Consider the following 27,886-nt stretch of genomic DNA (forward strand, 5'->3'; position numbering starts at 1 on the left):
CTCAATGGACATGTATTTGAGCAAACTCTGGGAGATGGTGAAGGACAAGGTGCCGGGAGCCGGCATATTGCATATTGAGTGCATATTGCATGCTGAGTGCAGCACTTTCCACAGCATCATCTTTCAGGATCTGGAATAGCTCAACTGGAAGTCTATCACTGCCGGGAGCCAGCGAGAGGAACTCCGCCCATGACAAAGGTCATGAGGAAGGAGGCTCGGCATACGCAAAGGCGGGATCGAGCCTCAGGAGTCCCCCTGGAAATTCTCGAGCATCTACCCCCAAAACCAGAGTCTGCCTACTTTCTGCTTTGTGCTTTCACCTACACCTCTGACTTTACAGGGGGCTGTCCCCCACTACCTCTCTCTGAAAAGAGAGTTAGCTTACAGCTCCAGTTAATAATTCCTGGGTGTGACAGTGTTTCAACCTACAAACTCCTTTGGAAATCCTCTAGCCTGCCTGAATAGGTTTTTCCGGCCACATGTGATTGTTCAGAGCCTCCCAACTGTGAGAGGCAGGAGATGTTCTAAACTGCCTAAACACAGATTCCTTTGAGTAGTTAAAAGATTGATTAGAAATTGTATTGGTGAAGGGTTTTTCACTTGTTGGGCCAATGTTTGCTGCTAAGTCTCCATACTCCTTACCTACTGTGTCCTTGGCAGTGTATTGATTGATATAATGGGTGTATAGAAATGTAAAATGCAGCTTTGTCCAATGCTTTTTGGGAGGCTGGTGCCTGACTTTGGAATAATCACCTTTAGAGAAAAATAAGTTTCTTAAAATGTTAACAGGCCTCCGGGCCAGAAGATGATGTCAATCACCTGAACTTTTGCATATGATAAGTTTGCAGGAAGAAAGCCTGGCTTGCTGCATGACTCTACCCCTTCCCCCATTATCCTCTATGCATAACTTAAGGTATAAAAACTACTTTGGAAAATAAACTGCGGGCCTTGTTCACTGAAACTTGGTCTCCCCATGTCACTCTCTCTCCCAAATTCTAGCTGAGTCTCCATCTGGAGCGCGGAACCCACCATGCTTGCTAATTATGCCTGGGCTTCTAAGATCCGACCGGGGAGGCCTCAGTGTCTCCTCTCCTTCGGGAGAACGGAAGGACGCCTGCGGCCTACGTAAGTGGTGCAAACTTCTTGTCTTGAAGTTTTATTGGTCTCCCGCGTAAACCAAGCTACTCAGCCTCTTTTCTCCACTGAATTTTCCTACTGAGCTATCCTCATTCTATTACTCTTTATATCTTTGATGAATAAATAATTAAATAGGTCGCCGACGCCGTCCCCGCTTCGAATACCCTGGATCAGCCGGGGCTGGACCCCGGCAACAAGGGAAGCCTGGTGTGCTGCAGACCATGGGGTTGCAAAGAGTCAGATGCGACTTAGCAACTGAACAACAACAACAAAAACGACAAAGATGTCCATGTTCTAATTCCAGAATCTGTGAATATGTTAAGTTGAACAGTAAAAGGTTATTAAGGTTGCAGATCCTTAATTCCAGTTAAGGTTGCTAATCAACTGACCTGAAAATAGGGAGAGTATCCTGGATTATCTAGGTGGGCTCAGCAATCACAAGGGAGGCAGAAGAGGGTCAGAAGGAGATGTGACTGTGGAGGAATGTTCAGAGAGATGCAATGTTACTGGTTTAAAGATGGAGGAAGGGGATCACAGGTCAAGGAATGCAATTAACCTCTAGAAGCAGGGAAAAGTAAGGAAAAGATTCTCCCCCAGTCTCCAGAAAGGAATACAAACCTGGTTGTCATAGTGATTTCAGCCCATGAGACCCAGGTCAGACTTCTATAGAACTGTAATGCTTCCATGGCATCAGTAGATCAGTTAACTCCTGTATCCTGGGTTAGCAGGTCTCAAATTTAGCTGCACATTAATTAGAATCACCTGGAGCCAGTACTTTGGCCACCTCATGTGAAGAGTTGGCTCATTGGAAAAGACTGATGCTGGAAGGGATTGGGGGCAGGAGGAAAGGGGGACGACAGAGGATGAGATGGCTGGATGGCATCACCGACTCGATGGATGTGAGTTTGAGTGAACTCCGGGAGATGGTGATGGACAGGGAGGCCTGGCATGCTGCGATTCACGGGGTCGCAAAGAGTCGGACACAACTGAGCAACTGAACTGAACTGGAGCTCTTTCTGTTCCCAATACCCAGATCATATCCAGACCATCCAAGCAGAATTTCCAGGGGTGAGATCCAGGCATTATTACTTTAAAGTTCCCCAGGTATTTTCAACATGCAGCCAAGGTAGAGAACCTCCACCTCAGGCTAACCAAAAAAGCATGGAGAAGCTCTTTTTCTTCCCTCTTGGTAACTGGGACCCTGGGGTCAGAGAGGAAATGTAAAACTACCTCCCCCCACCCCCAACCCCAACTAAGAACACCAAACCTATGCTTTTGGATAGAAATGGGCTCCATTTGAACCCTTGGCCATTTAGTAGCTTAGAAATTGGATCCCATCTCTCCTCACTAGGCAAGAATGCAGATAGCTCTCTCTTTTCATATTTATTATTCATTTTTGGTTGCTCTGGGTCATCATGGCTGCGCATGGCTTTTTCTAGTTGCAGTGTGAGGGCTTCTCATTACAGTGGCTTCTTTTGTGGAGCATGGGCTCTAGGCACACGGGCTTCAATAGTTGCAGCATGTGGGCTCAGCAGTCGCAGCACACTGGCTTAGTTTCTCCGTGCCACGTGGAATCTTCCTGGACCAAGGATTGAACCCGTGTCTTCCAATCCACATTGGAAGGCAGATTCTTAACCACTGGACCTCCAGAGAAGTCCACAGGCAGCTGTCTGATGGTATTTATTAAACAATCTGCAAAGACAGAACAAAGTTTTTTTGTTTTTTGTTTTTTTTTCCTGGAACCATTTGAGCAAGTTACTGATTGGATGCCCCATCACAGGAGAATGGGTGTTTCCTACAGACATTCTCTTGTGTAACTCCAGTATGACTATCAAAATCAGGATATTAAAACTTGTACTTTTTTACCATTTAATCCTCAGACCCTATTCAGGTTGTGCTAAATGTTCCAAGAATGTCTTTTATAGCAAAGAATCCAGTTTGTGGTGCCTTTAGTTGTCATGTCCCTTTAACCTCCTTCACACTGGAACATTTCTTCAGCCTTTCCTTGATTCTTATGACCTTGACACTTTTAAGGGCTTCCCTTGTGGCTCAGTTGGTAAAGAATTCGCCTGCAATGCAGGAGACCTGGATTCAATCCCTGGGAAGATCCCCTGGAGAAGGGGAAAGCTACCCATTCCAGTATTCTGGCCTGGAGAATTTCATGGACTGTATAGGAGATATCCCACGTCCAAGGTCAGGAGTGGCGGTGGTGAGGAGATACCCATGTCCAATGTAAGAGAAACCCCTCTAAGATGGTAGGTGCTGAGAGGGCATCAGAGGGTAGACAGACTGAAACCACAATCACAGAAAACTAGCCAATCTGATCACATGGACCACAGCCTTGTCTAACTCAATGAAACTAAGCCATGCCGTATAGGGCCACCCAAGAAGGTCAGGTCATGGTGGAGAGTTCTGACAAAATGTGGTCCACTGGAGATGGGAATGGCAAACCACTTCAGTATTCTTTCCTTGAGAACCCTATGAACAGTATGAAAAGGCAAAAAGATAGGACACTGAAAGATGAACTCCCCAGGTCAGTATGTGCTCTATATGCTACTGGAAATCAGTGGAGAAATAACTCCAGAGAGAATGAAAGTACGGAGGCAAAGCAAAAACAACACCCAGTTGTAGATGTGACTGGTGATAGAAGCAAGGTCCGATGCTGTAAAGAGCAATATCACATAGGAACCTGGAATGTTAGGTCCATGAATCAAAGCAAATTGGAAGTGGTCAAACAGGAGATGGCAAGAAAGAACGTCGACATTCTGGGAATCAGCAAACTAAAATGGACTGGAATGGGTGAATTTAACTCAGATGACCATTATATCTACTACTGCAGGCAGGAATCCCTTAGAAGAAATGGAGTAGCCATCATAGTCAACAAGAGTCTGAAATGCAGTACTTGGAAGCAATCTCAAAAATGAAAGAATGATCTCTGTTTCCAAGGCAAACTATTCAATATGGTTTGTAATCCAAGTCTATGCCCTGACCAATAATGCTGAAGAAGCTGAAGTTGAACAGTTCTATGAAGACCTAACGACCTTTTAGAACTAACACCAAAAAAGATGTCCTTTTCATTATACGGGACTGGAATGCAAAAGTAGGAAGTCAAGAGACACCTGGAGTAACAAGCAAATTTGGCCTTGGAATACAGAATGAAGGAGGGCAAAGGCTAATAGAGTTTTGCCAAGATAATGCACTGATCATAGCAAATACCCTCTTCCAACAACACAAGAGAAGACTCTACACATGGACATCACCAGATGGCCAACACCGAAATCAGATTGATTATATTCTTTGCAGCCAAAGATGGAGAAGCTCTATACAGTCAGCAAAAACAACTGGGAGCTGACTGTGGCTCAGATCGTGAACTCCTTATTGCCAAATTCAGACTTAAATTGAAGAAAGTGGGAAAAACCACTAGACCATTCAGGTATGACCTAAATCAAATCCCTTATGATTATACAGTGGAAGTGACAAATAGATTTAAGGTACTAGATCTGATAGACAGAGTGTCTGATGCACTATGGATGGAGGTTCGTGACATTGTACAGGAGGCAGGGATCAAGACCATCCCCAAGAAAAAGAAATGCAAAAAAGCAAAATGGCTGTCTGAGGAGGCCTTACAAATAGCTGTAACTAGAAGAGAAGCAAAAGAGAGAAGGAAAAATATACCCATTTGAATGCAGAGTTCCAAAGAATATCAAGGGGAGATAAGAAAGCCTTCCTCAGTGATCAGTGCAAAGAAATAGAGGAAAATAATAGAATGGGAAAGACTAGAGATCTCTTCTAGATGATTAGAGATACCAAGGGAACACTTCATGCAAAGAGGGGAACAATGAAGGACAGAACTGGTATGGACTTAAAGGATGCAGAAGATATTAAGAAGAGGTGGCAAAAATACACAGAAGAAACTGTACAAAAAAGATCTTCATGACCCAGATAATCGCGATGGTGTGATAACTCACCTAGAGCCAGACATCCTGGAATGTGAAGTCAAGTGGGCCTTAGGAAGCATCACTATGAACAAAGCTAGTGGAGGTGATGGAATTCCCAGTTGAGCTATTTCAAATCCTAAAAGATGATGCTGTGAAAGTGCTGCATTCAATATGCCAGCAAATTTGGAAAACTCAGCAGTGGCCACAGGACTGGAAAAGGTCAGTTTCATTCTAATCCCAAAGAAAGGCAATGCCAAAGAATGCTCAAATGACCGCACAATTGCACTCATCTCACATGCTGGTAAAGTAAGCTCAAAATTCTCCAAGCCAGGCTTCAGCCATACATGAACTTCCAGACGTTCAAGCTGGTTTTAGAAAAGGCAGAGGAACCAGAGATCAAATTGCCAACATCCACTGGATCATGGAAAAAGCAAGAGAGTTCCAGAAAAACATCTATTTCTGCTTTATTGACTATGCCAAAGCCTTTGACTGTGTGGATCACCACAAACTGTGGATAATTCTGAAAGAGATGGGAATACCAGACCACCTGACCTGCCTCTTGAGAAATCTGTGTGCAGGTCAAGAAGCAACAGTTAGAACTGGACATGGAACAACAGACTGGTTCCAAATAGGGAAAGGAGTACATCAAGGCTGTATATTGTCACCCTGCTTATTTATCTTATATGCAGAGTACATCATGAGAAACGCTGGTCTAGATGGAGCACAAGCTGTAATCAAGATTGCTGGCAGAAATATTAATAACCTCAGATATGCAGATGACACCACCCTTATGGTAGAAAGTAAAGAACTAAAGAGCCTCTTGATGAAAGGGGAGAGTGAAAAAGTTGGCTTAAAGCTCAACATTCAGAAAACTAAGATCATGGCATCCAGTCCCATCACTTCATGGCAAATAGATGGGGAAATAGTGGAAACAGTGTCAGACTTTATTTGTTGGGCTCCAAAATCACTACAGATAGTGACTGCAGCTGTGAAATTAAGATGCATACTCCTTGGAAGAAAAGTTATGACCAACCTAGATAGCATATTAAAAAGCAGAGACATTACTTTGTCAACAAAGGTCCGTCTAGTCAAGGCTGTGGTTTTTCCAGTAGTCATGTATGGATGTGAGAGTTGGACTCTAAAGAAAGCTGAGTGCTGAAGAATTGATGCTTTTGAACTGTGGTGTTGGAGAAGACTCTTGAGAGTCCCTTAGACTGCAAGGAGGTCCAACCAGTCCGTCCTAAAGGAGATCAGTCCTGAGTGTTCATTGGAAGGACTGATGTTGAAGCTGAAACTCCAATACTTTGGCCACTTGATGTGAAGAGCTGACTCATTTGAAAAGACCCTGATTGAGGGCAGGAGGAGAAGGGGACTTCAGAGCATGTGATGGTTGAATGGCATCACCAACTCAATGGACATGAGTTTGGGTAAACTCCGGCAGTTGGTGATGGACAGGGAGGCCTGGCGTGCTGTGGTCCTCGGGGTCACCAAGAGTCAGACATGACTGAGTGACTGAGCTGAACTGATAGTCCATGGGATCGCAGAGAGTTGGACATGACTGAGCAACTTTCACTTTTGACACTTAAAAAATTACAACTTGGATTTGTCTACTGTTCCCTCATGATTGGATTCAGGTTATGTATCTTGGGCAGGGGTAACAAGAGGCGATACTGGACCTGTCTCAGTGGGCATGCAATGTTGGTTTGTCCCACTGCTGATGAACGGGGCTTTCCTGGTAGCTCAGCTGGTAAAGAACCTGCCTGCAATGCAGGAAACCCCTGTTCAATTCCTGGGTCGGGAAGATCCCCTGGGGAAGGGATAGGCTACCCACTCCAGTATTCTTGGGCTTCCCTGATGGCTCAGATGGTAAAGAATCTGCCTGCAATGAGGGAGACCTGGGTTCTGTCCCCGAGTTTGATCCCTGGGTTGGGCAGATCCCCTGGAGGAGGGCATGGAAACCCACTCCAGTATTCTTGCCTGGAGAATTCCATGGACAGAGGAGGCTGGCAGGCTACCGTCCAGGGGGTCACAGAGAGTCAAACATAACTGAGCGACTAAGCACAGCATTTTGCTGATGAGGTGTCCCCTTTGGTCACTTGATTAAAGTAATGTCTGCCAGGTTTCTCCACTGTGAAGTTGCCTTTTAATTATTGTCAGAACTTAAAAAATGCTTATCTATTATCTATAGTTATTTATTTACATATACATATATCCACTTTTTCGGAGACGGCAATGGCACCCCACTCCAGTACTCTTGCCTGGAAAATCCCATGGACGGGGGAGCCTGGTGGGCTGCCGTCTATGGGGTTGCGCAGAGTCGGACACGACTGAAGCGACTTAGCAGCAACAGCATATCCACTTTTTAGATTCTTTCCCCACATATCCCATTACAGAGTATTAAGTAGAGTTCCCTGTGCTATGTTTTATATAGTGTGTATATGTCAATCCTGATCTTCCAACTTACCCTCCCCCATCCCAACAAACATGTTGGTTTTCTACATCTGACTCTACTTCTGTGTTATAATTAAGTTCACTGTAGCCTTTTTTAAGATTCCACATATAAGCAATATCTCATTTTGTCTTTCTGTGTCTGACTTACTTCACTCAGTATGATAATCTCTGGGACCATCCATGTTGCTGCAAATGGCATTATTTTGTTCCTTCTTATGGCTGAGTAATATTCCATTATATATACATACCACATCTTCTTTATCCGTTCCTCTGTTGATGGCCATTTAGGTTGCTTCCATGTTCTGGCTATTGTAAATAGTGCTGCAATGAACACTGGAGTACAGGTATCTTTTTTATTTATGGTTTTCCCTGCCCTTTAATTATTAATAAATATCTAATTGGAAAAGACTCTGATGCTGGGAGGGATTGGGGGCAGGAGGAGAAGGGGACAACAAAGGATGAGATGGCTGGATGGCATCACCAACTCAATGGACATGAGTCTGGGTGAACTCCGGGAGTTGGTGATGGACAGGGAGGCCTGGCGTGCTGTGATTCATGGGGTCGCAAAGAGTCGGACACGGCTGAGCGACTGAACTGAATGGGGTAATACTTTGAGATGTCAATATCCTGTTCCTCATCAAACTTTCAATTTATTAACCTATGTCAGTATAGACTCATGCTTTTATATTGTATTCAATAAATCATAATTCATAACTGTCATTATTTTTTGAAGTTTAATTTGCTCCAGATTTGACTAGTGGAACTTCTTCAGGCTGGCTCATGGTCTTTTGACAGGTCCCTATCAGTCTTGTAGCACTTCTGTTCTCTGACACAAAATGTCCCAGGCTGTTAATAAACCCATGAGGTAGGTGCTATTATTATCATCCCCACGTTAGAGATACAGAAACCTAGGAGCAGCTCAGGATTATGCAGCTAGTGAGTTATGGTAGCAGAATTGTGAATCCAGACCATTTAGCTCAGGCCTGAGTTTTTCTCCCTTACTTTTTATTCTGAAATAATTTTAGGCTTACAGAAAAGTTGCAAAAATAGTACAGAGTTCCTGATTACCTTTCACCCAATTTCCACTGACATTAACCTGTGATATTAACACACAGCACTGTTAATGGAAACCAGGAAATTCACATTGATGCATTACTGCATCACATTGATGCATCACATTTTGCCAGCTTTCTCAGTAAGGTCCTTTCTGATCCACTGCATTTCATCATCACAGCCTCTTTTGTCTCCTCCAACCTGTGACAATTCCTTAGTCTGTCTTTATATCTTGTCACTTTTGAACAAGACGCCTGGTCCATTCATTTGTAGAATGCCCTCAGTTTGGGTTTGCCTGCTGTTTGTTCCTCGTTAGACTGAGGGTATCCAAGAACACACAAGTGACATTGCAGCCTCTTAATGTATCACATCAAGAGAGTGACTCATTACCTGGGATGTAAACTTGCATAATTTGATTAAGGTGATATTTACTAGGTTCCTCCCCTGTATAGTTACTACTTTTTCCTTTTTAAACTAGTAAGTACCTCACGGGTATATACTTTAAGATAATGCAAATGCCCTTACTTTTGCTTACTAGTTTTTGGATCCATTTCTGCCTGCACCAGTGGTGACTGGGATGTTTGCCTAAGGGTGATTTTCTTTTCCTACTGTTCCTTATACATTCATTAACTGTAATTCAGCAAGAAAGAACTGCCCCTGCTCCCCTATGTACATATTTATTCAATTATCTTTCTCAGACTAGACTCATGATTAATGACTTACAGTCCATTACAGACCTGACTACTGGTTGCTCCTTCAAGTTGGTTCCTGAGTCCTTTAGACAAGCCCCCTCTTTTCTGAGCACTTTGCTTCTACAAGATATCCCAGGTTCAGATCTCTGCCCCAGATCTGCAATTTGTCCAAGGAGCTCTGACTCCTTCCTTTGAAGAATTGTATTTAGAAACCAAGATCTGGGTATTTTATGTGCTTACTCCTACTGGGGTGTCACTGCCTTCAACATACAGCTATGGTACCCATGCACCCCCAGCTGACTGCCCATCACCCAAGACACTGCTAAAAGCCCTCTCAAGAGCCCCGACATGCTCGCTCCAACTTACGCCTTTTTTTACCTCACATCATGGCCAAAGACCACTCACCCTGCCCTGCTGCTCTGGCATCACTCTGGTCCATGTCTTTTTTTCTAGCCCCATGGGTCCCAGGCATCTCTTTGAACTCGTACCTCTCCCAGGAACATGCCCTGTTTACCTGGCTAACCCCCCCCTGGATAAAAGCAAGTCAGCCTGCCCCACCTCCTGGCTTAGACATAGCAATTCTGTACTGAAACAGGCTGTTTACCTTTCTCCCCTGATATGTGTTTTGGGGAGCAAAGATATGTCTTGTTTACCATTGGCTCCAAACACATAACACTTCCTGGACCTACTGTATGTGTTCAAGTGTCTGATAAAGGTGGAAGAGGGTAGTCATTCCAAACTCACTTCTCACGGCTCCCTCCTCCTCTACCGCCCTTCCTCTCCATGCCGCTCAGCTTCTCCCTTCAGAACCCAGCTCATCGGCACAGCCGTCTACATCTCTCCCATCACCCGCCCTTCTTCTCTGAACTGGGAACTTGTATCAGTGTTGGTGTGTCGGCCTCAGCTTCATCGCAGCCAGGCAGCAGAGGTGCTCCAAACAGAACAGGTGAGAACACGGGCCCACCGAGCCCCAGCTGCCACAAGGCCCCATCTGGGAATAAGGGGGAGGAGGGCAGCATGCCACCTGCTTCTCCTGGTGCACCGCAGCAGGCGTGTAAAGAGCCTGGGGAATTGTGCCACCAGGCTGAGAGCCCAACCTCCGGGGCCTCCCGTGCCGCGTCGCTCCATCAACCGCTGAGGCCACAGGCTTCTGAGCCGCCAGAGCCCCACTGCTTTGGTCCCCAGGGGTGTGTGAGCAAACAATGCAAAGAAACACATGAAAACAGAGCTGTGCACTGGGCCTTTTCCATAATTATTACTATAATGACTTACAAAAAGAGTTTTTTCAGGCAACTGTGTTGAGTTATTGTATGTATGTGGGAGAGGGAGATGGGGGTCCTGGCCATAGGGTAAATGAAGACCTCTTTCGTGGGAGAAGTGGGAGGAGGAAATGTGCCTCCCCTCTCCCCCACTAGGTCTGACTCCTGATTAAGTGGCTTCCCCTCAACAAATGAAGACCATTAACCCCTCCTGTCCCAGGTACTGGGGTAAAGGAGAGGGAGCAGCAAGTCCATGAAGTGCTTTGACAGGGAGAAAGCACAACCCGCTGTGGCTGCCCAAACCCTGTGCATCCTGTCCTGGTTCCACAGGGCTGGACCCTGGCCCACACCCCCTCACTGGGGTCGGAAGACTGCCCAGAACTCAGTCTACACCAAAGCACCCACCTGGGAAGACAAGAGGACAGAGCGTGAGGGGGTCAGGGACGCCACGGTGTGGCCTTCTGGGCTGCCCGGTTGGGTCAGGATAACGATGTGGCACAAGGAGCGGTCACACAGCAGAGGGAACTGCTGGTGCTCTCCCCCCTCACCCCCAACTCCCCAGGGCTAGTCACCCAGGCATCCAGGCACTCTCGGAGGGGTTCTGTCAGAGGCAATGGGGGCGTTCCGGTGCCTGGCCTTGGAGCTTGGGGAAGCAGAGAACCACGGGCCTAACTGGCTCTGCCAAGGGGACACCCAGAACCGTCCAAAGCTGGGCCCCTCAATTCCTGTCTTCCAGCTCCAGCCTCCCATCCATGCAGCTAACTGTGATCGTGTGTGTGTGTGTGTTACGTGTGGGCGCGTGTGCACACGTGTGTAGGGGAGGCTTAGGGAAGCGCTGTGGCACCAGTTGCCCAGGGTTCAGGGCGTGCAGGGGATCCAGGCCTCGTCTGTGAACCCAACCACAGAGGGTTAAGGACTCTGGTTCCCCCTTCCTCCCAGAGCTACGCCTTCCTCCTTGGCCACTAGAAGGTTTTTCGATGAATAGCCCGGGAGCCGTCCTCTTCATACTCCTTTTTGGATACCCACATCTTCTTAAAAGTGTCCAGTGAGGCCAGGATAGAGCCCCTGTGAGGAGGGAGGGACAGCATTCTTGGGGACCTGAGGGCCGAGCCAGCCGCCTGCCCTGGGTGCCCAGGACTCCACTTCTCTAACCTGCGGGGGACATCCCCCCGCCTCCACCTGGCCTGGACCAGCCCAGGAAAAAGTGTCCAGAGCACAGCGGCCTCCTCCTAGGGCCTTGGCTCTGGGCCCCGCCTTACCCGATCCACGTGGAGTACAGCCGTTCCTGAGGGGCTGAGATCTGGAGGGAACAGCACAGTGTAACTGCCCTGCCCTCCCAGCACCCCCATCCCAGCCTTGGGGGCATTTCCCCCAGTGCCTGCGGCCCGGCCTCAGCCGGGAGCCAGAAGGGCAGCAGGGCCGGGCTGGGTGTGAAGTCAGAGGACATCTAAAGGTGCTTCTTGCCCTTCCCTCCCCAGGTCAAGGTTGCCCAGCACCCCCGTGCCCTACAGGGACTCCCCACAACCTCACCTTGATTTTGACGTCCTTTGGGGCAAGCTTCTTTACTTCACTTAGTAATCGATCGCCAAAGCCTGTGAACACAAGGCTGGCTGAACCCAGGGTCCACATCTGACCCCTCATCACTAGCTCCCTCACATCCAACTTCTGGTGCCTCAGCCCCAGCCACTTTTTTTTTATTTTTTAAGCTACTATTTTATTTTTTGGCCATGCCATGCAGCATGTGGGATCTTAGTTCTCTCACCAGGGATCAGACCCATGCCCCCTGTAGTGGAAGTGTGCAGTCTTAACCACTGGACTGCCAGGGAAGTCCTTGTTTTAGTCATTCTTGCCAGGAGTAAGGGTGGAGAGAACCACACCAAAGGCAGAAAAGATCCAGCAGTGTGCCTGCAGGTGGGCCCGCTTCCCTCTTCAGGAAGGAAGGAAGGTAGCAGGAGGTGGAACCCCAAGTCACCCACCACTGCCTGACCCCTACCCTCTCCCCCTTGACACTCCAGAGCCAAAACCACCAGAAGCAGTCAAAGGCAAATGATGAGTCAGGAGAACAAGCAGTCACTTCCATCCAGTAGACAGGCAAACATCTCGCACAGTGCTGGGACGGGGCTGGGGGACTGCCATAACTGGGTGAGCCTCTCAGGAGGGAAACTTGTGATATCTACCAGGTGTCAAGTGCACACATGTGTACCCTCTGACTCAGCAATTCCATCCCTAGGATTTATCTTTCAGGTATCTTCCCATTACATGAAATGATAGTGCAAAATCACCCAGTGGAACATTTTTGTGATGAGTAAGAATTTCACCACCTCCAAGGCCATCAGCAGGTTTTTTTCACCACCTCCAAGGCCATCAGCAGGTTAATGGTTCAATGGCACATCCAGCCCTCAGGGCCAGATAAAGAGAACCTACACAAACATCTGCCATCTGTGGAGCAAAATCAACAACACAGGAGCTGGAGTGTATGCTCGTGTTCCTGCTCTCTGTGTTCCTGCTCTGTCGCTAAGTCAGGTCTGACTCTTTGCAACCCCATGGACTGTAGCTCGCCAGGCTCCTCTGTTCATGGAATTCTCCAGGCTAGAATACTGGAGTGGGTTGCCATTTCCTTCTCCAAGGGATCTTCCTGAGCCATGGATTGAACCCATATCTCCCGCATTGGCAAGCTGATTCTTTACTACTGAGCCACCTGGAAAGTCCAGAGAGTAAAGTCCAGGGCTGAGTAAAAAGGATGCTTTATCTAGGCACACATGTTACCTGAGAAACTAACAATAACTGTGGGGAGGGAACTGGGTGACCAGGACAATAGAAGGCAGACTTCATCAAATACATTTTAGACCTCATTAAACTTACCATCTATTTGTAAACAAAATTTAATTTCAAATCTATCCCTTAAAAAAAAAAAAAAACACAAAAAACTCACTGAACATCCAAAAAACCCACAGAAAATGGGCCATGTCCCAGGATTTCAGGAATTGGGGTGCAATCTGAGGGCCACACTACCTGTGGCCTCCAAGCCATACCATCCCAACTAGGTACCTTTGAAAAGCGTGGAGCCACCGGAAAGCATGATGTTGGCGAACAGAGTGCGGCGCAGATCCATGTCAGACTTGTGGATGGCGAAGACCAGCACCTCATGGAGTCCCTCACTCTCATCCCCTATCAGGTCTGGCTGGAACAGCAGCTCAGGGGCCCGGAACCGCGCTGGTCCCACCTTCGGAACACAAGATGAAGTTAGTCCCGCCTCCTCCAGTCCCGGCATCATCACCCGCCTGCGTGCGGCCGGAACTTACGTTGAGCGTGCTGCCATCTGGCAGGGTGTACTGCACCTTCTCTGTCTCCAGAGCCTCATCCTTCTGTGGGTTGATGGACAGGTAGCAGGCCCGCTGCGGTGGGCAGAGACAGGGCTCTCAGGAGGTGGCCACGGGGACCCGCACACCCAGGGCTCAACCTCATGCTGGGTCCGACCACCCCCGCTTCCCCACTCCCTGCCCCGCGTCACCTCTTTGATGGTCCGGACGACCTCAAACTCAGCCGAGGTGTGAAAGTCCGCCCCCTCCTTGCGCAGCAGCAGCCGGAGGTAGCGGGAGACGTCGCGGCCGGCAATGTCCACCCGCATGATGGAGTGCGGCATGGCGAAGCCCTCGTAGACGGGGACGGCGTGTGTGACCCCGTCCCCAGAGTCCAAAACCACTCCAGTCGTGCGTCCTGTGGCGTACCTGTCACCAGGTCAGCATCCATTCACCTCAGTCACTGAGGCACTGGGACCTCCGCACCCCTGGAAGGGACCCTGGGGCGTGTGCATTATCTGGTCTGAGAAAGGGACCCACGGGCCCCCCAGTAGGGATCGTCATCGCGAGGCTGTTTGTACAGGGAAGTCAGGCGCCACGGCATCCCGATCAGGAGGCCAGAGATGCGAGGACCAGGGCCAAGGGAGCACTCACAGGCTGAGCACGGCCTGCATGGAGATGAACAGGGCCGGCACGTTGAAGGTCTCGAAGAACACCTCCGCCGCCTTCTCCCGGTTCTTACTCGGGTTGAGCGGCGCTTCCGTAAGAAGAACAGGATGCTGCAGGAGACGGCAGGGTTGCGGGCAGGTGCAAAGGCAATGTGCAGGCCCCGCCGGGATCTTTCCAGAGAGCCACCTACCCGGGAGCACATGAACCTGCCGTCTCCCATCCCTCCCGAGGGCACCGGCACGTCATCTGCCAGCAGTGAGTCTAACAAAGACCCAGCGCCCCCTGGAATATTCTACCTGGCAGCCGCTAGCTGTGCGGACGCACACCCACACAATGCGGGGCAGAGGGGTGGCAGGGACCCACACAATGCGGGGCGGAGGGGCGGCAGGGACCCATACCCACACAATACGGGGCAGAGGGGCGGCAGGGACCCCCACCCACACAATGCGGGGCGGAGGGGAGGCAGGGACCCCCACCCACACAATGCGGGGCAGAGGGGCGGCAGGGACCCACACCCACACAATGCAGGGCGGCAGGGGCTTCATGCCAGACAAGAGCCAGAGAAAGTGTGGAAGCCTGACGCAGACGCTGCAGGCGGGGCAGGGAGAGGGCGCCGCGGCCCCACCTCCTCGGAGAAGGTCTGCAGCTGGTCCTTAGAGTAGACGTACTGCCAGATCCGCTCCATGTCGTTCCAGTCCCTCACCACGCCATGCTCCATGGGGTAGCGGATGGCCAGCAGCCCCCGGTGCTCCTGCAGACCGAGAGGCTGGAGGTAGCAGCAGACACTCACCCAGCAGCTGTTCTCTGCCCTCCGGGGGGCCACCCCTTCATCCGCTCCCCGGGGGTCCCTGTGCCCCTTAGATCCTTAACCCAGCATGGGTTCATCTGTCCAGTTGTTTCCCTGGCTCTGAGAGCCCAGTCCAGGACCACAGGGGGTTGGTGGCATGCTTCCCCGAACCCCAGAGTGCCCCCATTCCTTCCCCCATGGCCCGTGTCCTCTACGCTCACTACTAGCACATCCTTCCCTTCCAGCCTCACACACGGCCTGACCTCCAGCTCCACCGCCACTTTAGTTCCCGTCCCCATCAGCGCCAGGAGCCTCTGTGACGGCCGATCCTACGACAGCCATCCTATGTGGCCCCCTCCTGCGGCCACGTGCTGCCACCTCTCCTCCCAGCTCTTCAGCCAGTACAGGTGTGTCTCGCAGAGACCTGCCCTTCACCTTCCCCCCACAACGCGGTCCTTCTGTCCAGTACCATTTGGCCTCTCACCCACGGCTGCGGCTCCTGCTGACCGCATTTTCTGGGTCCTCAGCACCCCTTCCTGTCTTCCCCAGGTGCCTAAACTGCACTTGCTGGTCAGTCCCTGCCACCCCCGCCCCCCACTCGCTCCTCCTCCCAAGGGCCTCACCTGGCTGTGCAGTCCCTTCCCCACTCCCCCAACCCCCCAGCTGGAGCACAGAGCTGGCCTTCTCGATCAGTCATCAGTCCAAGTGACTCATTTAACCAGTTCTTTCCTCTGTGGCTTCTAAAGGAAGGGGCAGGAAGTGGTCTTACTGTGTCGCCTTACACAGGAACCCTGGACCATCTCACAGAGCAAATGGACCACAGTGCTTATGACAGCCAGTAGATGGTCCCAGAGAGGGCCCAGGGCCCTCTGACCACCAGTCAAGGCTCCTAGGACAGAAGACCTCAACCCAGGCACAGACAGGCACCACAGATGTTACCTCTGCTTTTGGTCCGATAAAGAGGTCTCCTTCCAGGGCTCCAGCCATCACCCGCATGTGCTTGGGGCGCCCGACACTGCAGGGACAGAAAAGTCAGGGAGATGGGCAGGGGACATAGCCGAGCCTAGTCCAGGAAAACCAAAGTCCGACTCCAATGGTCAGAACCTAGGCCTATGGGCCATGGGACCACAGAGCAGGCCTTGGAAGGACAGAAGACTCAGGGTCAGAAGGGGTTCCCACCATTTCCCACCAGCCCTCCCAGAGAGGGCCAAGAGGTCTGGAATGTCAGCCCTGGCAGAGGGTCTGCTTCTGCAGCCATAATGACTCGGCCCTCACTGTGGATTTTATGGGGGTAGAACAAGGTGGGGTGGCCCCAGGAAGCAGGGCCATGGCTCCTTCGTACACCCCTCTCTCACTCAGTCAATCCCGTCCTCCTCCCTGCCAGGGCTTCTGAAACACAGATGCAGCTCTTGGCAGAGTGGATGAGCTACCATTCCAAAATCTGACCTAACTTCCCTGCACGTCAAGAGGAACCTTTAATTACACTCCAGATGAGTTCAGAAAGGACAGCTGAGGCCTGGATACCCCATGCAGGCTTTGTCTTGATATGGCCAGTTACTTCAGGGGCCTGAGGACTCCCCTACCCTGGCTTTGGCCACTAAGCTCTAAGGCCTCCAGGATTTGAGACAAAACACCATCAAGGGAAAACTTCCCAATGGGCTTCAGCGGCCGGTGGAGTGCCCCCAAATTTCCCTGGGTTTCACTCCCCTCTCTCCTCTGCCATCACTGGCATCATGCAGGAAAGGATTCCCCCTGACCGCACAATGTATCTTCTAGAGTCTGAAAATAAATGAGCCCTGAAGAGAGCATTTCCTGGGGGGAAGGAGCAGCAGTAACTCCCCATTCTTTCTCCTCTGGGTTTAGGTCTCTCTTGTGTTCTTGCTGCTGCTACCATGCCCTGTTCCCAGGGGGATGCTGGTGGTAGCTCCTCCTTTCCAGCTCCAGGAGGGACCAAAACCAGACTCCAGAGGGGTGGGGGAAGCCCAGAGCGCCTGTCTTCTCCTTCCATAGCCCTTCACAGCACCAGCTTCACAAATCTGGTGCTTTCCCCTACAGGCAGGGGCAAGAGTTAGCCTCAAAGAGAGTTGTGACACAAGACCCATGTTCTCCCCAGAAGCAAACCAAAGGGTTAGGAATACTGCCTGAGCAACACTTACTAGTTTGGAAAACAGTATTTGGGAATCTGGTCTCCTGCAAAGCCAGCCTTGATCACCCCGGAACCCTGCAAAGAAAAACAGCAGCTAGATTCCAACATTCATCTCCAGATGAAGGTGGTGCCCTGCTGTGGAGAGGGCTGCCCCCAACAGTAGCCTGGGAAGGAAGCCTGAGATCCTGCCAAGAGGGCAAGGCCATTTACACGTACACCAATGGTTCAAAACTAGGGGCAACTTTGCATCTCGTCCCCCTAATTTGAGGGCTTCCCAGGTGGCTCAGTGGTAAAGAATCTGCCTGCCAATGCAGGAGATGTGAGGTCAATCCCTGCGCTGGGAAGATCCCCTGGAGAAGGAGATGGCAACCCACTCCAGTATTCTTGCCTGGGAAATCCCATGGACAGAGGAGCCTGGTGGGCTGCAGTCCATGGGGCTGTAAAGATTCAGACACAACTTAGCAATGGAGCATGCATGCAGCCCCAAATCTGACAATGTCTGAAGACTGGGGGCAGAGGCTGTTATTGCCATCTAAGTGGATAGAGGCTAGGGATGCTGCTAAACATCCTACAGAGCACAGGGCAGCCCGTCATCACCAAGAATTATCCAAGCCAGAACATCACCAGTGTGGAGATGGAGTACACCCTCCTAGGCACACTTGTGGGTCGGCTCCAGGCAGGAGGACGCCTTAGCAAGAAGCAACCCTTAAGGCAGGTTGCTTATGGTTTTTTTCAAGATGTTTGAAAAAGCACGGCCCACTCCCCTCAGTAGCTATGGACCACATATAGGACCGACTGGGGAAGATTACTGGGTGCATGGGGACCAACTAGCACTTCTCTTCAAGTGGCTTCCCCAGAGACAACAGGAGGAGAGCTTGGTCCTGTCACTGCTCCAGCATGGAAGCTGGATGGAGACTTTTAAAGGGATCCTGGTATCTAGAAACCTCCCACCCACAGCAGGAATCAGCATCTCAACCTCTCTCCCCACCACCCATCACCACCCTTGGGGCCTGGAGAGCAGAAATAAACATCCCCTAGAGTTTGGGGGAGAATGGATACATGTGTACATATGGCAGAGGCCCTTTGCTGTTCACCTGAAACTATCAGAACATTGTTTTTTAATTGGCTATTCTCCAATACAAAATGGGCTTCTTGTGTGGTGTTCATGGTAAAGAACCTGCCTGCCAAAGAAGGAGACAGAAGAGATGCGGGTTTGATCCCTGGGTCAGGAAGAGCCCCTGGAGGAGGGCATGGCAACCCACTCCAGTATTCTTGCCTGGAGAATCCCATGGACAGAGGAGCCTGGTGGGCTATAGCCCATAGGGTCGCAAAGAGTCAGAAATGACTGAGTGACTGAGCATGCAGGCAATACAAAATAAAGTTTTTTAAAAAGAGAAAGAAACAGCCCAGTGGGACCAAGCAGGTTGTTCTCAAAACTCATAAACTTGTTGAGTAGCCTGCCAAGAAAGGAAGTGGCTGATCCTTCCTGAAGCCTGATGGAGAGCATCCCCAAGCCCAGCTTCAGCCATCTTATTAAATACCCCTGCTGTGACTCAGGGCCCTCACATGGTTACTCCAAAACAGACAGCCATTCAGAGATTACATGGGGGTCATGTGCAAGGGAGACAGATCCCAGAAAGAGCAGTGAGTCATTATTAAAAACTCCAAGGCCCACTGTTCAGAGGTAGACACTCAGCTAGGGGCAGATCCACTGATTCCTGCCCTTTATCTTCTTCCTATAGACCAGAAAGCATGCTGAGCTGAGCTTCGGTGCTGAAGGACAAGACGACGATGGAGCCAGGCAACTTTCCTCTGAGGTTTCCAAGCCAGACCCCCAAACTGCTTACAGGTCCTGGGAAGCGTGGTCCTGAATTCTCTCCACTGCCCTCCCAGCTGTGGAACATCCGCTTGGCTCAGGGAGCACTTAAGGAAAGGGTCAAAGCAGGCGAGTGCCCAGTCAGGCAGCGGCGGGTATGTGGTTGGCAAAACTTAACGTGCATTTCCGCAGTCCCAGGAAAAGGGCGCAGTGGGGCCTGCCTACCCTGGAAGTGCTGCCTGGGGGTGCAGCACTTGGGAAGAGCCATTGTAGAGGCCCGCAGGTTAAGCGTCCCCAAAAGATGGGGCCAGCAGTGTGCAAAGGGGCAAACACTGTCTTTCCTCCAGTAGGAGGGCAGCCAAAGCCTGAGGAGAGGTAAAGGGGCTGGGGTCGAAACCCACCCAGTGAGCCTACTCTCCACCGAGAAGGGTCCGGGATGAGTCCCCGGGCCTGGCATATCGGTTCCTCGGTCGGTCGCCCGACAGTACCCCGGCTCTCTAGATGCTGATCAAGCGCTGCCAGACACATGGGACCCCTTCCTCTCCCGACCTCCCCGCCTGCTCAGGGAGCGCTGGGGCTGGGGTTCTGCCACGCTTGCGGGGGGCTGGTCCCGCGGCCCGGGATACAGGGCCAAGTGGGGACAGCCCGCAGGAGTGGCGGACCGGCAACGAGCCGAGGACCAGGCAAGACGGGCGGGGGTCCCTGCGGACCTCGACTCGTCCACCCCGCCCTCCCCCCCGGTTGCCAAGCCTCACGTTGTCGATGACCACGGGCTGGTTGGCGATGATATCGTAGGACTCCATGGCCGGGCCGGGCCGGCCCTGCCCAGCAGGCGGGCTGAAGTAGTAACCAACGGCTGGCAGGCAGGCAGGCGGGCGAACCGGGACCACCGCGACTCCCGACGCGCTGCTGCGCCCCTCCCACCCCAAGCACGCAGCCTACGCGAGCCCGGCGGAGAATTTCAAGAGGGCGGGCCCCGCGGCCAGTCACCGCTCCCACCTAGGCAGATTGACACCCGGCGCCGGGGGCCCGCGAGGGCAAAGGGGCGGGGCCGTCGGGTGCTGGCCAGCCAATGGAGGCGCCGGGAAGAACTGCCCGGGCACCTCCAAGGTAGGCTGCAGCGCGTGCGGGTGACGTCATCGCTCCGCGCTGAAAGAAGGCGCGGTCGGAGCCGGCGGGCTGGTAGTTTACTCGTCCAGGACTCTTGTTTTCTTCAGCGAGCAGTCCCCAAGGAGGCCGGCGGTGGATTTTTCACACAAAGCATTTCTTTATTGAGCACTGAGGAAGATCCTTTTCCTTATAAAAATGATAATTTCGTGATAACGGTAGCTGAAGTGAATGCAGCACCAGCTTAGTGCTTGCGCAGCACTTCTGCTCATTTTACATAGATGATTTTATTACACCCTTGCAATTACTTAGGTGTTATTTACCGATTTTACAGATACGGGAACCGAGGAGCCTCAACGCGTGTGTACCTTGCCCAACAGTTATCCTGTTGGCAGCAGCTGGGAAGAGCACGCGGGGAGCCTCCAACCGCTCAGGGGTCCACAGGGCAAGAAGATACCCTGTCCTGAATTCATTGACCAGACTGAGCCATAGTTATTTGCCGCTCTATAGAATTTTCCCACTAGACTATGAGATTAAATTTGGCCAAGTTGAAGCACAGCACCATACAGGAAAGTGCAGAAATCGTTAAGCGTACATTTCAATAAATTATTAACTTGTGAACACTGAGCTTAAAAAACAGCATGAGCAGCACTCCAGAAGCCTCCCACTCCTCTTGCTCACTGCCCTCTTCTTCCTCTAAAGGGACTGCTGTCCTCCAGTCTACAGGTCACCACAGGTTAGTTTGCCTATTTTGGAGTTTTATGCAAGTAGAATCAGTTACGTGTTCATTTGTATCTGGTGTCTATGCGTTCATAAAATGGGTCAGCGTGCAACTGTTTAAAATAATGAAAGAGTTCTATATAGTCTGGTATGAAATACATCAGGACATATTGCCGGGGTCCAGCCCCGGCTGATCCAGGGTATTCAAAGGAGAGACGGCGTAGGCGAGGATCAGGAAACAACTGCTTAATTAAACGTTAATTAAGGATATAAAGAGTAATAGAATGAGGATAGCTCAGTAGGAAAATTCAGTGGAGAAAAGAGGCTGAGTAGCTTAGTTTACGCGGGAGACCAATAAAACTTCAAGACAAGAAGTTTGCACCACTTACGTAGGCCGCAGGCATCCTTCCGTTCTCCCGAAGGAGAGGAGACACTGAGGCCTCCCCGGTCGGATCTTAGAAGCCAGGCATAATTAGTAAGCATGGCGGGTTCCGCGCTCCAGATGGAGACTCAGCCAGAATTTGAGAGAGAGAGCGACATGGGGAGACCAAGTTTCAGTGAACAAGGCCCGCACTTTATTTTCCAAAGTAGTTTTTATACCTTAAGTTCTGCATAGAGGATAATGGGGGAAGGGGTGGAGTCATGCAAGGACAGCAGTTCCTGGTTCGAATCGAAGCCAGGCTTTCAAACTTATCATATGCAAAAGTTCAGGTGATTGACATCATCTTCTGGCCAGGAGGCCTGTTAACATTTTAAGAAACTTATTTTTCTCTAAAGGTGATTATTCCAAAGTCAGGCACCAGCCTCCAAAAAAGCATTGGCCAAAGCTGCATTCCTATAGGGCAAAGGTGAGGTGGGCTCAATCAAGAAAAGAATTAACTCAAGGGTCCAAGGTTACAAACATTGAGGCTACTACTTACATTTCTATACACCCATTATATCAATCAATACACTGCCAAGGACACAGTAGGTAAGGAATATGGAGACTTAGCAGCAAACATTGGCCCAATAAGTGAAAAACCCTTCACCAATACAATTTCTAATCAATCTTTTAACTACTCAAAGGAATCTGTGTTTAGACAGTTTAGAACATCTCCTGCCTCTCACAGCTGGGAGGCTCTGAACAATCACATGTGGCCGGAAAAACCTATTCAGGCAGGCTAGAGGATTTCCAAAGGAGTTTGTAGGTTGAAACACTGTCACACCCAGGAATTATTAACTGGAGCTGTAAGCTAACTCTTTTTTCAGAGAGAGGTAGTGGGGGACAGCCCCCCATAAAGTCAGAGGTGTAGGTGAAAGCACAAAGCAGAAAGTAGGCAGACTCTGGTTTTGGGTGTAGATGCTCGAGAATTTCCAGGGGGGACTCCTGAGGCTCGATCCCACCTTTGCGTATGCCGAGCCTCCTTCCTCATGATCTTTGTCATGGGTGGAGTGCCTCACACTGGCTCCCGGCAGTGATAGAATTCTAGTTGAGCTATTCCAGATCCTGAAAGATGATGCTGTGGAAAGTGCTGCACTCGATATGTAATATGCACTCAATATGTAATATGCCGGCTCCCGGCAACATATGGCTAAGTCAAAGCAAAGAAAGGCAGTCACAGTGTCCAGAATGTTTTATGTGTGAATGGCTGTGAAGAATGTCTGAGGAACCTTCAAGACTTTTTAATATGGGGAAGGGGGACCACTGGCAAAGGTGGGGGAATGAAGAGCAAATTCTTTGTACAATGTGAACTTTTATTTTAATTTTTTAATTTGTTCATGTATTTGTGCATGGGTGCTGGGAAGCCTGGTGGGCTGCCATCTATGGGGTCACACAGAGTCGGACATGACTGAAGCGACTTAGCAGCAGCAGCAGCAGCAGCAGCTGAGTTGTTCAGTTGTGTCCAGCTATTCTGTGGCCCCACGGACTGTAGCCAGCCAGGCCCCTCTGTCCATGGAATTTCCCAGGCAAGAGTACTGGAGTGGATTGCCATTCTCTTCTCCAGGGGATCTTCCTGACTCAGGGATTGAACCCACATCTCCTGCGTCTTCCACATTGCCATTCAGATTCTTTACCACTGAGCTACCTGGGAAGCCCCTGTTCATGTATATATTACTTTTTCCTTATTTTTAAGTTGTGGTAAAATCCATGCAACATACAATTTACCATCATAACCCATTAAATTCTCTTAATTTTGGGTATAGTTGGTTTGTAATGTGCAGTTTCAGGTGTACAGCAAAGCGAATCTGTTATACATATACATATACCCACTGTTTTTAATATTCTTCTTAACTCATTTTAAAGTATATGGTTCAGCAGTATTAAATACATTTGTAATATTGTGCAACAGTTATCACCATCCATCTCCATAACATTTTTCACCTTATAACACTGAAATGCTGTACTCATTAAACAGTAACTTCCCATTTCCCATGTGACAGAATTTCCTTCCTTTTTATGGCTGAAGTATATCCCATTATATGTACATACTACATATTGCTTATCCATTCATCTGTTGATGAATTCTTGGGTCTCTTCCACATTTTAGCTATTGTAAGCAATACTGTTGTGAACATTGGTGTATAAATACTTCTTCAAGACTCTGCCTTCAATTCTCTGGGATATATAACACGATATGGGATTGGACTGGATTAAAGATTTATTGAGCATGGCCCCACCCGTCAGAGCAAGACTCAGATTCCCCACAACTAGTCCTTCCCATCAGGAGGCTCCCACGAGCCTCTTACCTTTATCCATCAGAGGGAAGATAGAATGGAAACCACAGTTACAGAAAACTAACCAAACTGATCACTTGGATCACAGCCTTGTCTAACTCAATGAAACTATGAGCCATGCTGGATAGGGCCACCCAAGATGGATGGGTCATGGTGAAGAGTTTTGACAAAACGTGGTACACTGAAGAAGAGAATGGCAAGCCACTTCAGTATTCTTGCCTTGAGAACCCCATGAACTGTATGAAGAGGCAAAAAGATGATACTGAAAGATGAACTCCCCAGGTTGGTAGGTGCCCAGTATGCTACTGGAGAAGAGTGGAGAAATAGCTCCAGGAAGAATGAAGAGGCTGGGCCAAAGCAAAAAGAACACCCATTTGTGGATGTGACTGGTGATGGAAGTAAAGTCTGATGCTATAAAGAACAGCATTGCATAGGAACCTGGAATTTTAGGTCCATGAATCAAGGTAAGTTGAAAGTGGTTAAACAGGAGATGGTAAGAGTGAATGTAGACATTTTAGGAATTAGTGAACTAAAATGGACTGTAATGGGTGAATTTAATTCAGATGACCTTTATATCTACAAGTGTGACCAAGAATCTCTTAGAAGAAGTGGAGTAGCCCTCATAGTCAGCAAAAGAGTCCAAAATGTAGTACTTGGATGCAATCTCAAAAATGACAGAATGATCTCTGTTTGTTTCCAAGGCAAACAATTCAGTATCACGGTAATCCAAGACTATGCCCCAACCAGTAATGCTGAAGAAGCTGAAGTTGAATGGTTCTATGAAGACCTACAAGACCTTCTAAACTAACACCCCAACATATGTCCTTTTCGTCACAGGGGACTGGAATGCAAAAGTAGGAAGTCAAGAGATACTTGGAGTAACAGGCAAATTTGGCCTTGGAGTACAGAATGAAGCAGAGCAGAGGCTAACAGGGTTTTGCAAAAGAACGCACTGGTCATAGCAAACACCCTCTTCCAACAACACAAGAGAAGACTACACATGGACATCACCAGATGGTCAATACAGAAATCAGATTGACTATATTCTTTGCAGCCGAAGATGGAGAAACTCTATACAGTCAGCAAAAACAAGACTGGGAACTGACTATGGCTCAGATCATGAACTTATTGCCAAATTCAGATTTAAGTTGAAGAAAGTAGGGAAAACCACTAGACCATTCAGGTATGACCTAAATCAAATCCCTTATGATTATACAGTGGAAGTTTCAGATAGATCCAAGGGATTATATCTGATAGATAGAATGCCTGAAGAACTTTGGACAGAGGTTGGTAACATTGTACAGAAGACGAAGATCAAAACCATCCCCAAGAAGAAGAAATGCAAAAAGGCAAAATGGTTGGCTGAGGAGGCCTTACAAGTTGCTGAGAAAAGAGCAGAAGCAAAAAGCAAAGGAGAAAAGGAAGGATATATCCATCTGAATGCAGAGTTCCAAGAATATCAAGGAGAGATAAGAAAGCCTTCCTAAGTAATCAGTGCAAAGAAATAGAGGAAAACAATAGATTGGGAAAGACTAGAGATCTCTTCAAGGAAATTAGAGATACCAAGGGAATATTTCATGCAAAGATGGGCACAATAAAGGATAGAAATGGTATGGACCTAACAGAAGTAGAAGATATTAAGAAGAGGTGGCAAGAATACACAGAAGAACTGTACAAAAAAGATCTTCATGACCCAGTTAACCATGATGGTGTTATCACTCACCTACAGCCAGACATCCTGGACTGTGCAGTCAAGTGGGTCTTAGGAAGCATCACTACGAACAAAGCTAGTGGAGGTGATGGAATTCCAGCTGAGCTATTTCAAATCCTAAAAGATGATGCTGTGAAAGTGCTGCACTCAGTATGCCAGCAAATTTGGAAAACTCAGCAGTGGCCACAGGACTGGAAAAGGTCAGTTTTCATTCCAATCCCAAAGAAAGGCAATGCCAAAGAATGCTCAAACTACTGGACAATTGCACTCATCTCACACGCTGGTAAACTAAAGCTCAAAATTCTCCAAGCTAGGCTTCAACAGTATGTGAACCGAGAAGTTCCAGATGTTTAAGCTGGATTTCGAAAAGGCAGAGGAACCAGAGATCAAATTGCCAACATCCGTTGTTGGATCATAGAAAAAACAAGAGAATTTCAGAAAAACATCTACTTCTACTTAGTTGACTATAGCAAAGCCTTTGACTGTGTGGATCACAACAAACTGTGGAAAATTCTTGAAGAGATGGGAATACCAGACCACCTTACCTGCCTCCTGAGAAATCTGTGTGCAGGTCAAGAAGCAACAGTTAGAACTGGACATGGAACAACAGACTGGTTCCAAACAGGGAAAGGACTACATCAAAGCTGTATATTGTCACCCTGATTATTTAATTTATATGCAGAGTACATATAAATGTGGAATGCTGGACTGGATGAAGCACAAGCTGGAGTCAGGATTGCAGGGAGAAACATCAATAACCTCAGATATGCAGATGACACCACTCTTATGGCAGAAAGGGAAGAGGAACTAAATAGCCTCTTGAAGAAAGTGAAAGAGGAGAGTTAAAAGATGACTTAAAACTCAACATTCAGAAAACTAAGATCATGGCATCCAGTCCCATCACTTCATGGCAAATAGATGGGGAAACAGTGGAAACAGTGACAGACTATATTCTTGGGTTCCAAAATCACTGCAGATGGTGACTGCAGCCATGAAATTAAAGGATGCTTGCTCCTCGAAAGAATAGCTATGACAAACCTAGACAACATATTAAAAAGCAAAGACATTACTTTACCGACAAAGGTCCATCTAATCAAAGCTGTGGTTTTTCCGGTAGTCATGGATAGATATGAGAGTTGGACCATAAAGAAAGCTCAGTGCCATAGAATTGATGCTTTTGAACTGTGGTGTTGGAGAAGACTCTTGAGAGTCCCCTGGACTGCAAGGAGATCAAGCCAGTCAATATGAAAGGAAATCAGTTCAGAATATTCATTGGAAGGACTCATGCCACCCATGCTTTGGTCAGTTTGTGAAGAACTGACCAATCAAAAAAGACCAAGACCATGATGCTGGGAAAGATTGAAGGCAGGAGGAGAAGGGGATGTCAGAGGATGAAATGGTTGGATGACATTACCGACCAGATAGACATAAGTTTGAGCAAGCTCCAGGAATTGGTGATAGACAGGGAAGCCTGGCGTGCTGCAGTCCATGGAGTCGCAAAGAGTCGGACACGACTGAGCAACTGAACTGAACAGACTGATGGGATTGCTGATTTATATTAAAATTCTGCTTTTGATTGCTTTAAGAACTGCCATACTCTCTTCCATAGTGGATGTGTTATTTTTCATTCGCAACAACGGTGCACAAGGATTCCACTTTCTCCACAGCCTCATCATGGTGGTTATATTCGGTTTTTGTTTTGTATTATAGCCATCCTAATGAGTATGAGATTGTAGCTCATCATTGGTTTGATTTGCATTTCTGCACTGATTCATGCGGAGAAGGCAATGGCACCCCACTCCAGTACTCTTGCCTAGAAAATCCCATGGACGGAGGAGCCTGGAAGGCTGCAGTCCATGGGGTCGCTGAGGGTCGGACACGACTGAGCGACTTCACTTTCGCTTTTCACTTTCATGCATTGGAGAAGGAAATGGCAACCCACTCCAGTGTTCTTGCCTGGAGAATCCCAGGGACGGGGGAGCCTGGTGGGCTGCTGTCTATGGGGTCACACAGAGTCAGACACGACTGAAGTGACTTAGCAGCAGCAGCAGTGATTCATGATGTTGCATAGCTTTTAATTTGCTTATTGGCCACTTGTATATCTTCTCTGGGTAAATGTCTATTCAGTTCCTTTACCCATTTTTTCAAGTTTATTTTAAAAAATTGTTTCCTTGTTTGTTTATTATTTTTGGCTGTGCTGGGTCTCTGTTGCTCTGCGCAGGCTTTCTCTCTTTGCGGCAGGTGGGGGCTACTCTCTCGTTGCAGTGTGCAGGCTTCCCATTGTGGTGTCTTCTCTTGTGGAGCACGGGCTCTAGGTGTTTGGGCTTCAGTAGCTGCGACACAGGGGCTCACTAGTTGTGGCTCGCAGGCCCTAGAGCGCAGGCTC

The 27,886-nt window shown here is 48.9% G+C and overlaps 2 protein-coding genes across 8 annotated transcripts in view; one reads left to right on the forward strand and one right to left on the reverse strand.

Annotated features, from left to right (window-relative positions):
• Window positions 1–2,567: 2,567 nt before the first annotated feature.
• ACTR1B (actin related protein 1B) lies at window positions 2,568–20,296 on the reverse strand. 2 transcript variants are annotated; one of them, XM_025260661.2, is made up of 11 exons: window positions 20,003–20,296; window positions 17,442–17,506; window positions 16,225–16,300; window positions 15,124–15,249; window positions 14,484–14,608; window positions 14,042–14,258; window positions 13,833–13,925; window positions 13,579–13,753; window positions 12,061–12,122; window positions 11,790–11,830; window positions 2,568–2,829 (listed from the first exon to the last, which is right to left on the reverse strand). In XM_025260661.2, exons 1-11 carry the CDS (start codon window positions 20,048–20,050, stop codon window positions 2,769–2,771), a joined length of 1,089 nt encoding a protein of 362 aa, XP_025116446.1. In that variant the 5' UTR covers window positions 20,051–20,296; the 3' UTR covers window positions 2,568–2,768. The 2 variants fall into 2 exon arrangements, with proteins under 2 accessions (XP_025116446.1, XP_006059944.1); XM_006059882.3 differs by lacking the exon at window positions 2,568–2,829 and adding an exon at window positions 10,501–11,595 and having other exon boundaries at window positions 20,003–20,294.
• Window positions 19,122–27,886, forward strand: part of C12H2orf92 (chromosome 12 C2orf92 homolog) — a 60,975-nt gene continuing 52,210 nt past the window's right edge. For all 6 annotated transcript variants that reach the window (XM_044925597.1, XM_044925600.1, XM_044925598.1 and 3 more), the window contains exon 1: window positions 19,122–19,376. In XM_044925597.1, the coding sequence (XP_044781532.1) occupies window positions 19,223–19,376 (154 nt within the window). In that variant the 5' untranslated portion in view covers window positions 19,122–19,222. The remainder of the gene's footprint in view (window positions 19,377–27,886) is intronic.

The sequence above is a fragment of the Bubalus bubalis genome, chromosome 12 (assembly GCF_019923935.1).
Source record: "Bubalus bubalis isolate 160015118507 breed Murrah chromosome 12, NDDB_SH_1, whole genome shotgun sequence".
NCBI classification, from domain to species: domain Eukaryota; kingdom Metazoa; phylum Chordata; class Mammalia; order Artiodactyla; family Bovidae; genus Bubalus; species Bubalus bubalis.

Coding starts and splice junctions, on each gene's coding strand:
- ACTR1B (XM_006059882.3), bottom strand. CDS start 20,050: ATGGAGTCCTACGATATCATCGCCAACCAGCCCGTGGTCATCGACAAC. Junction 13,926..14,041: donor TCGTCCGGACCATCAAAGAG/GTGACGCGGGGC, acceptor TGCCCACCGCAG/CGGGCCTGCTACCTGTCCAT. Junction 11,831..12,060: donor CAAAGGACGTCAAAATCAAG/GTGAGGTTGTGG, acceptor TGTTCCCTCCAG/ATCTCAGCCCCTCAGGAACG.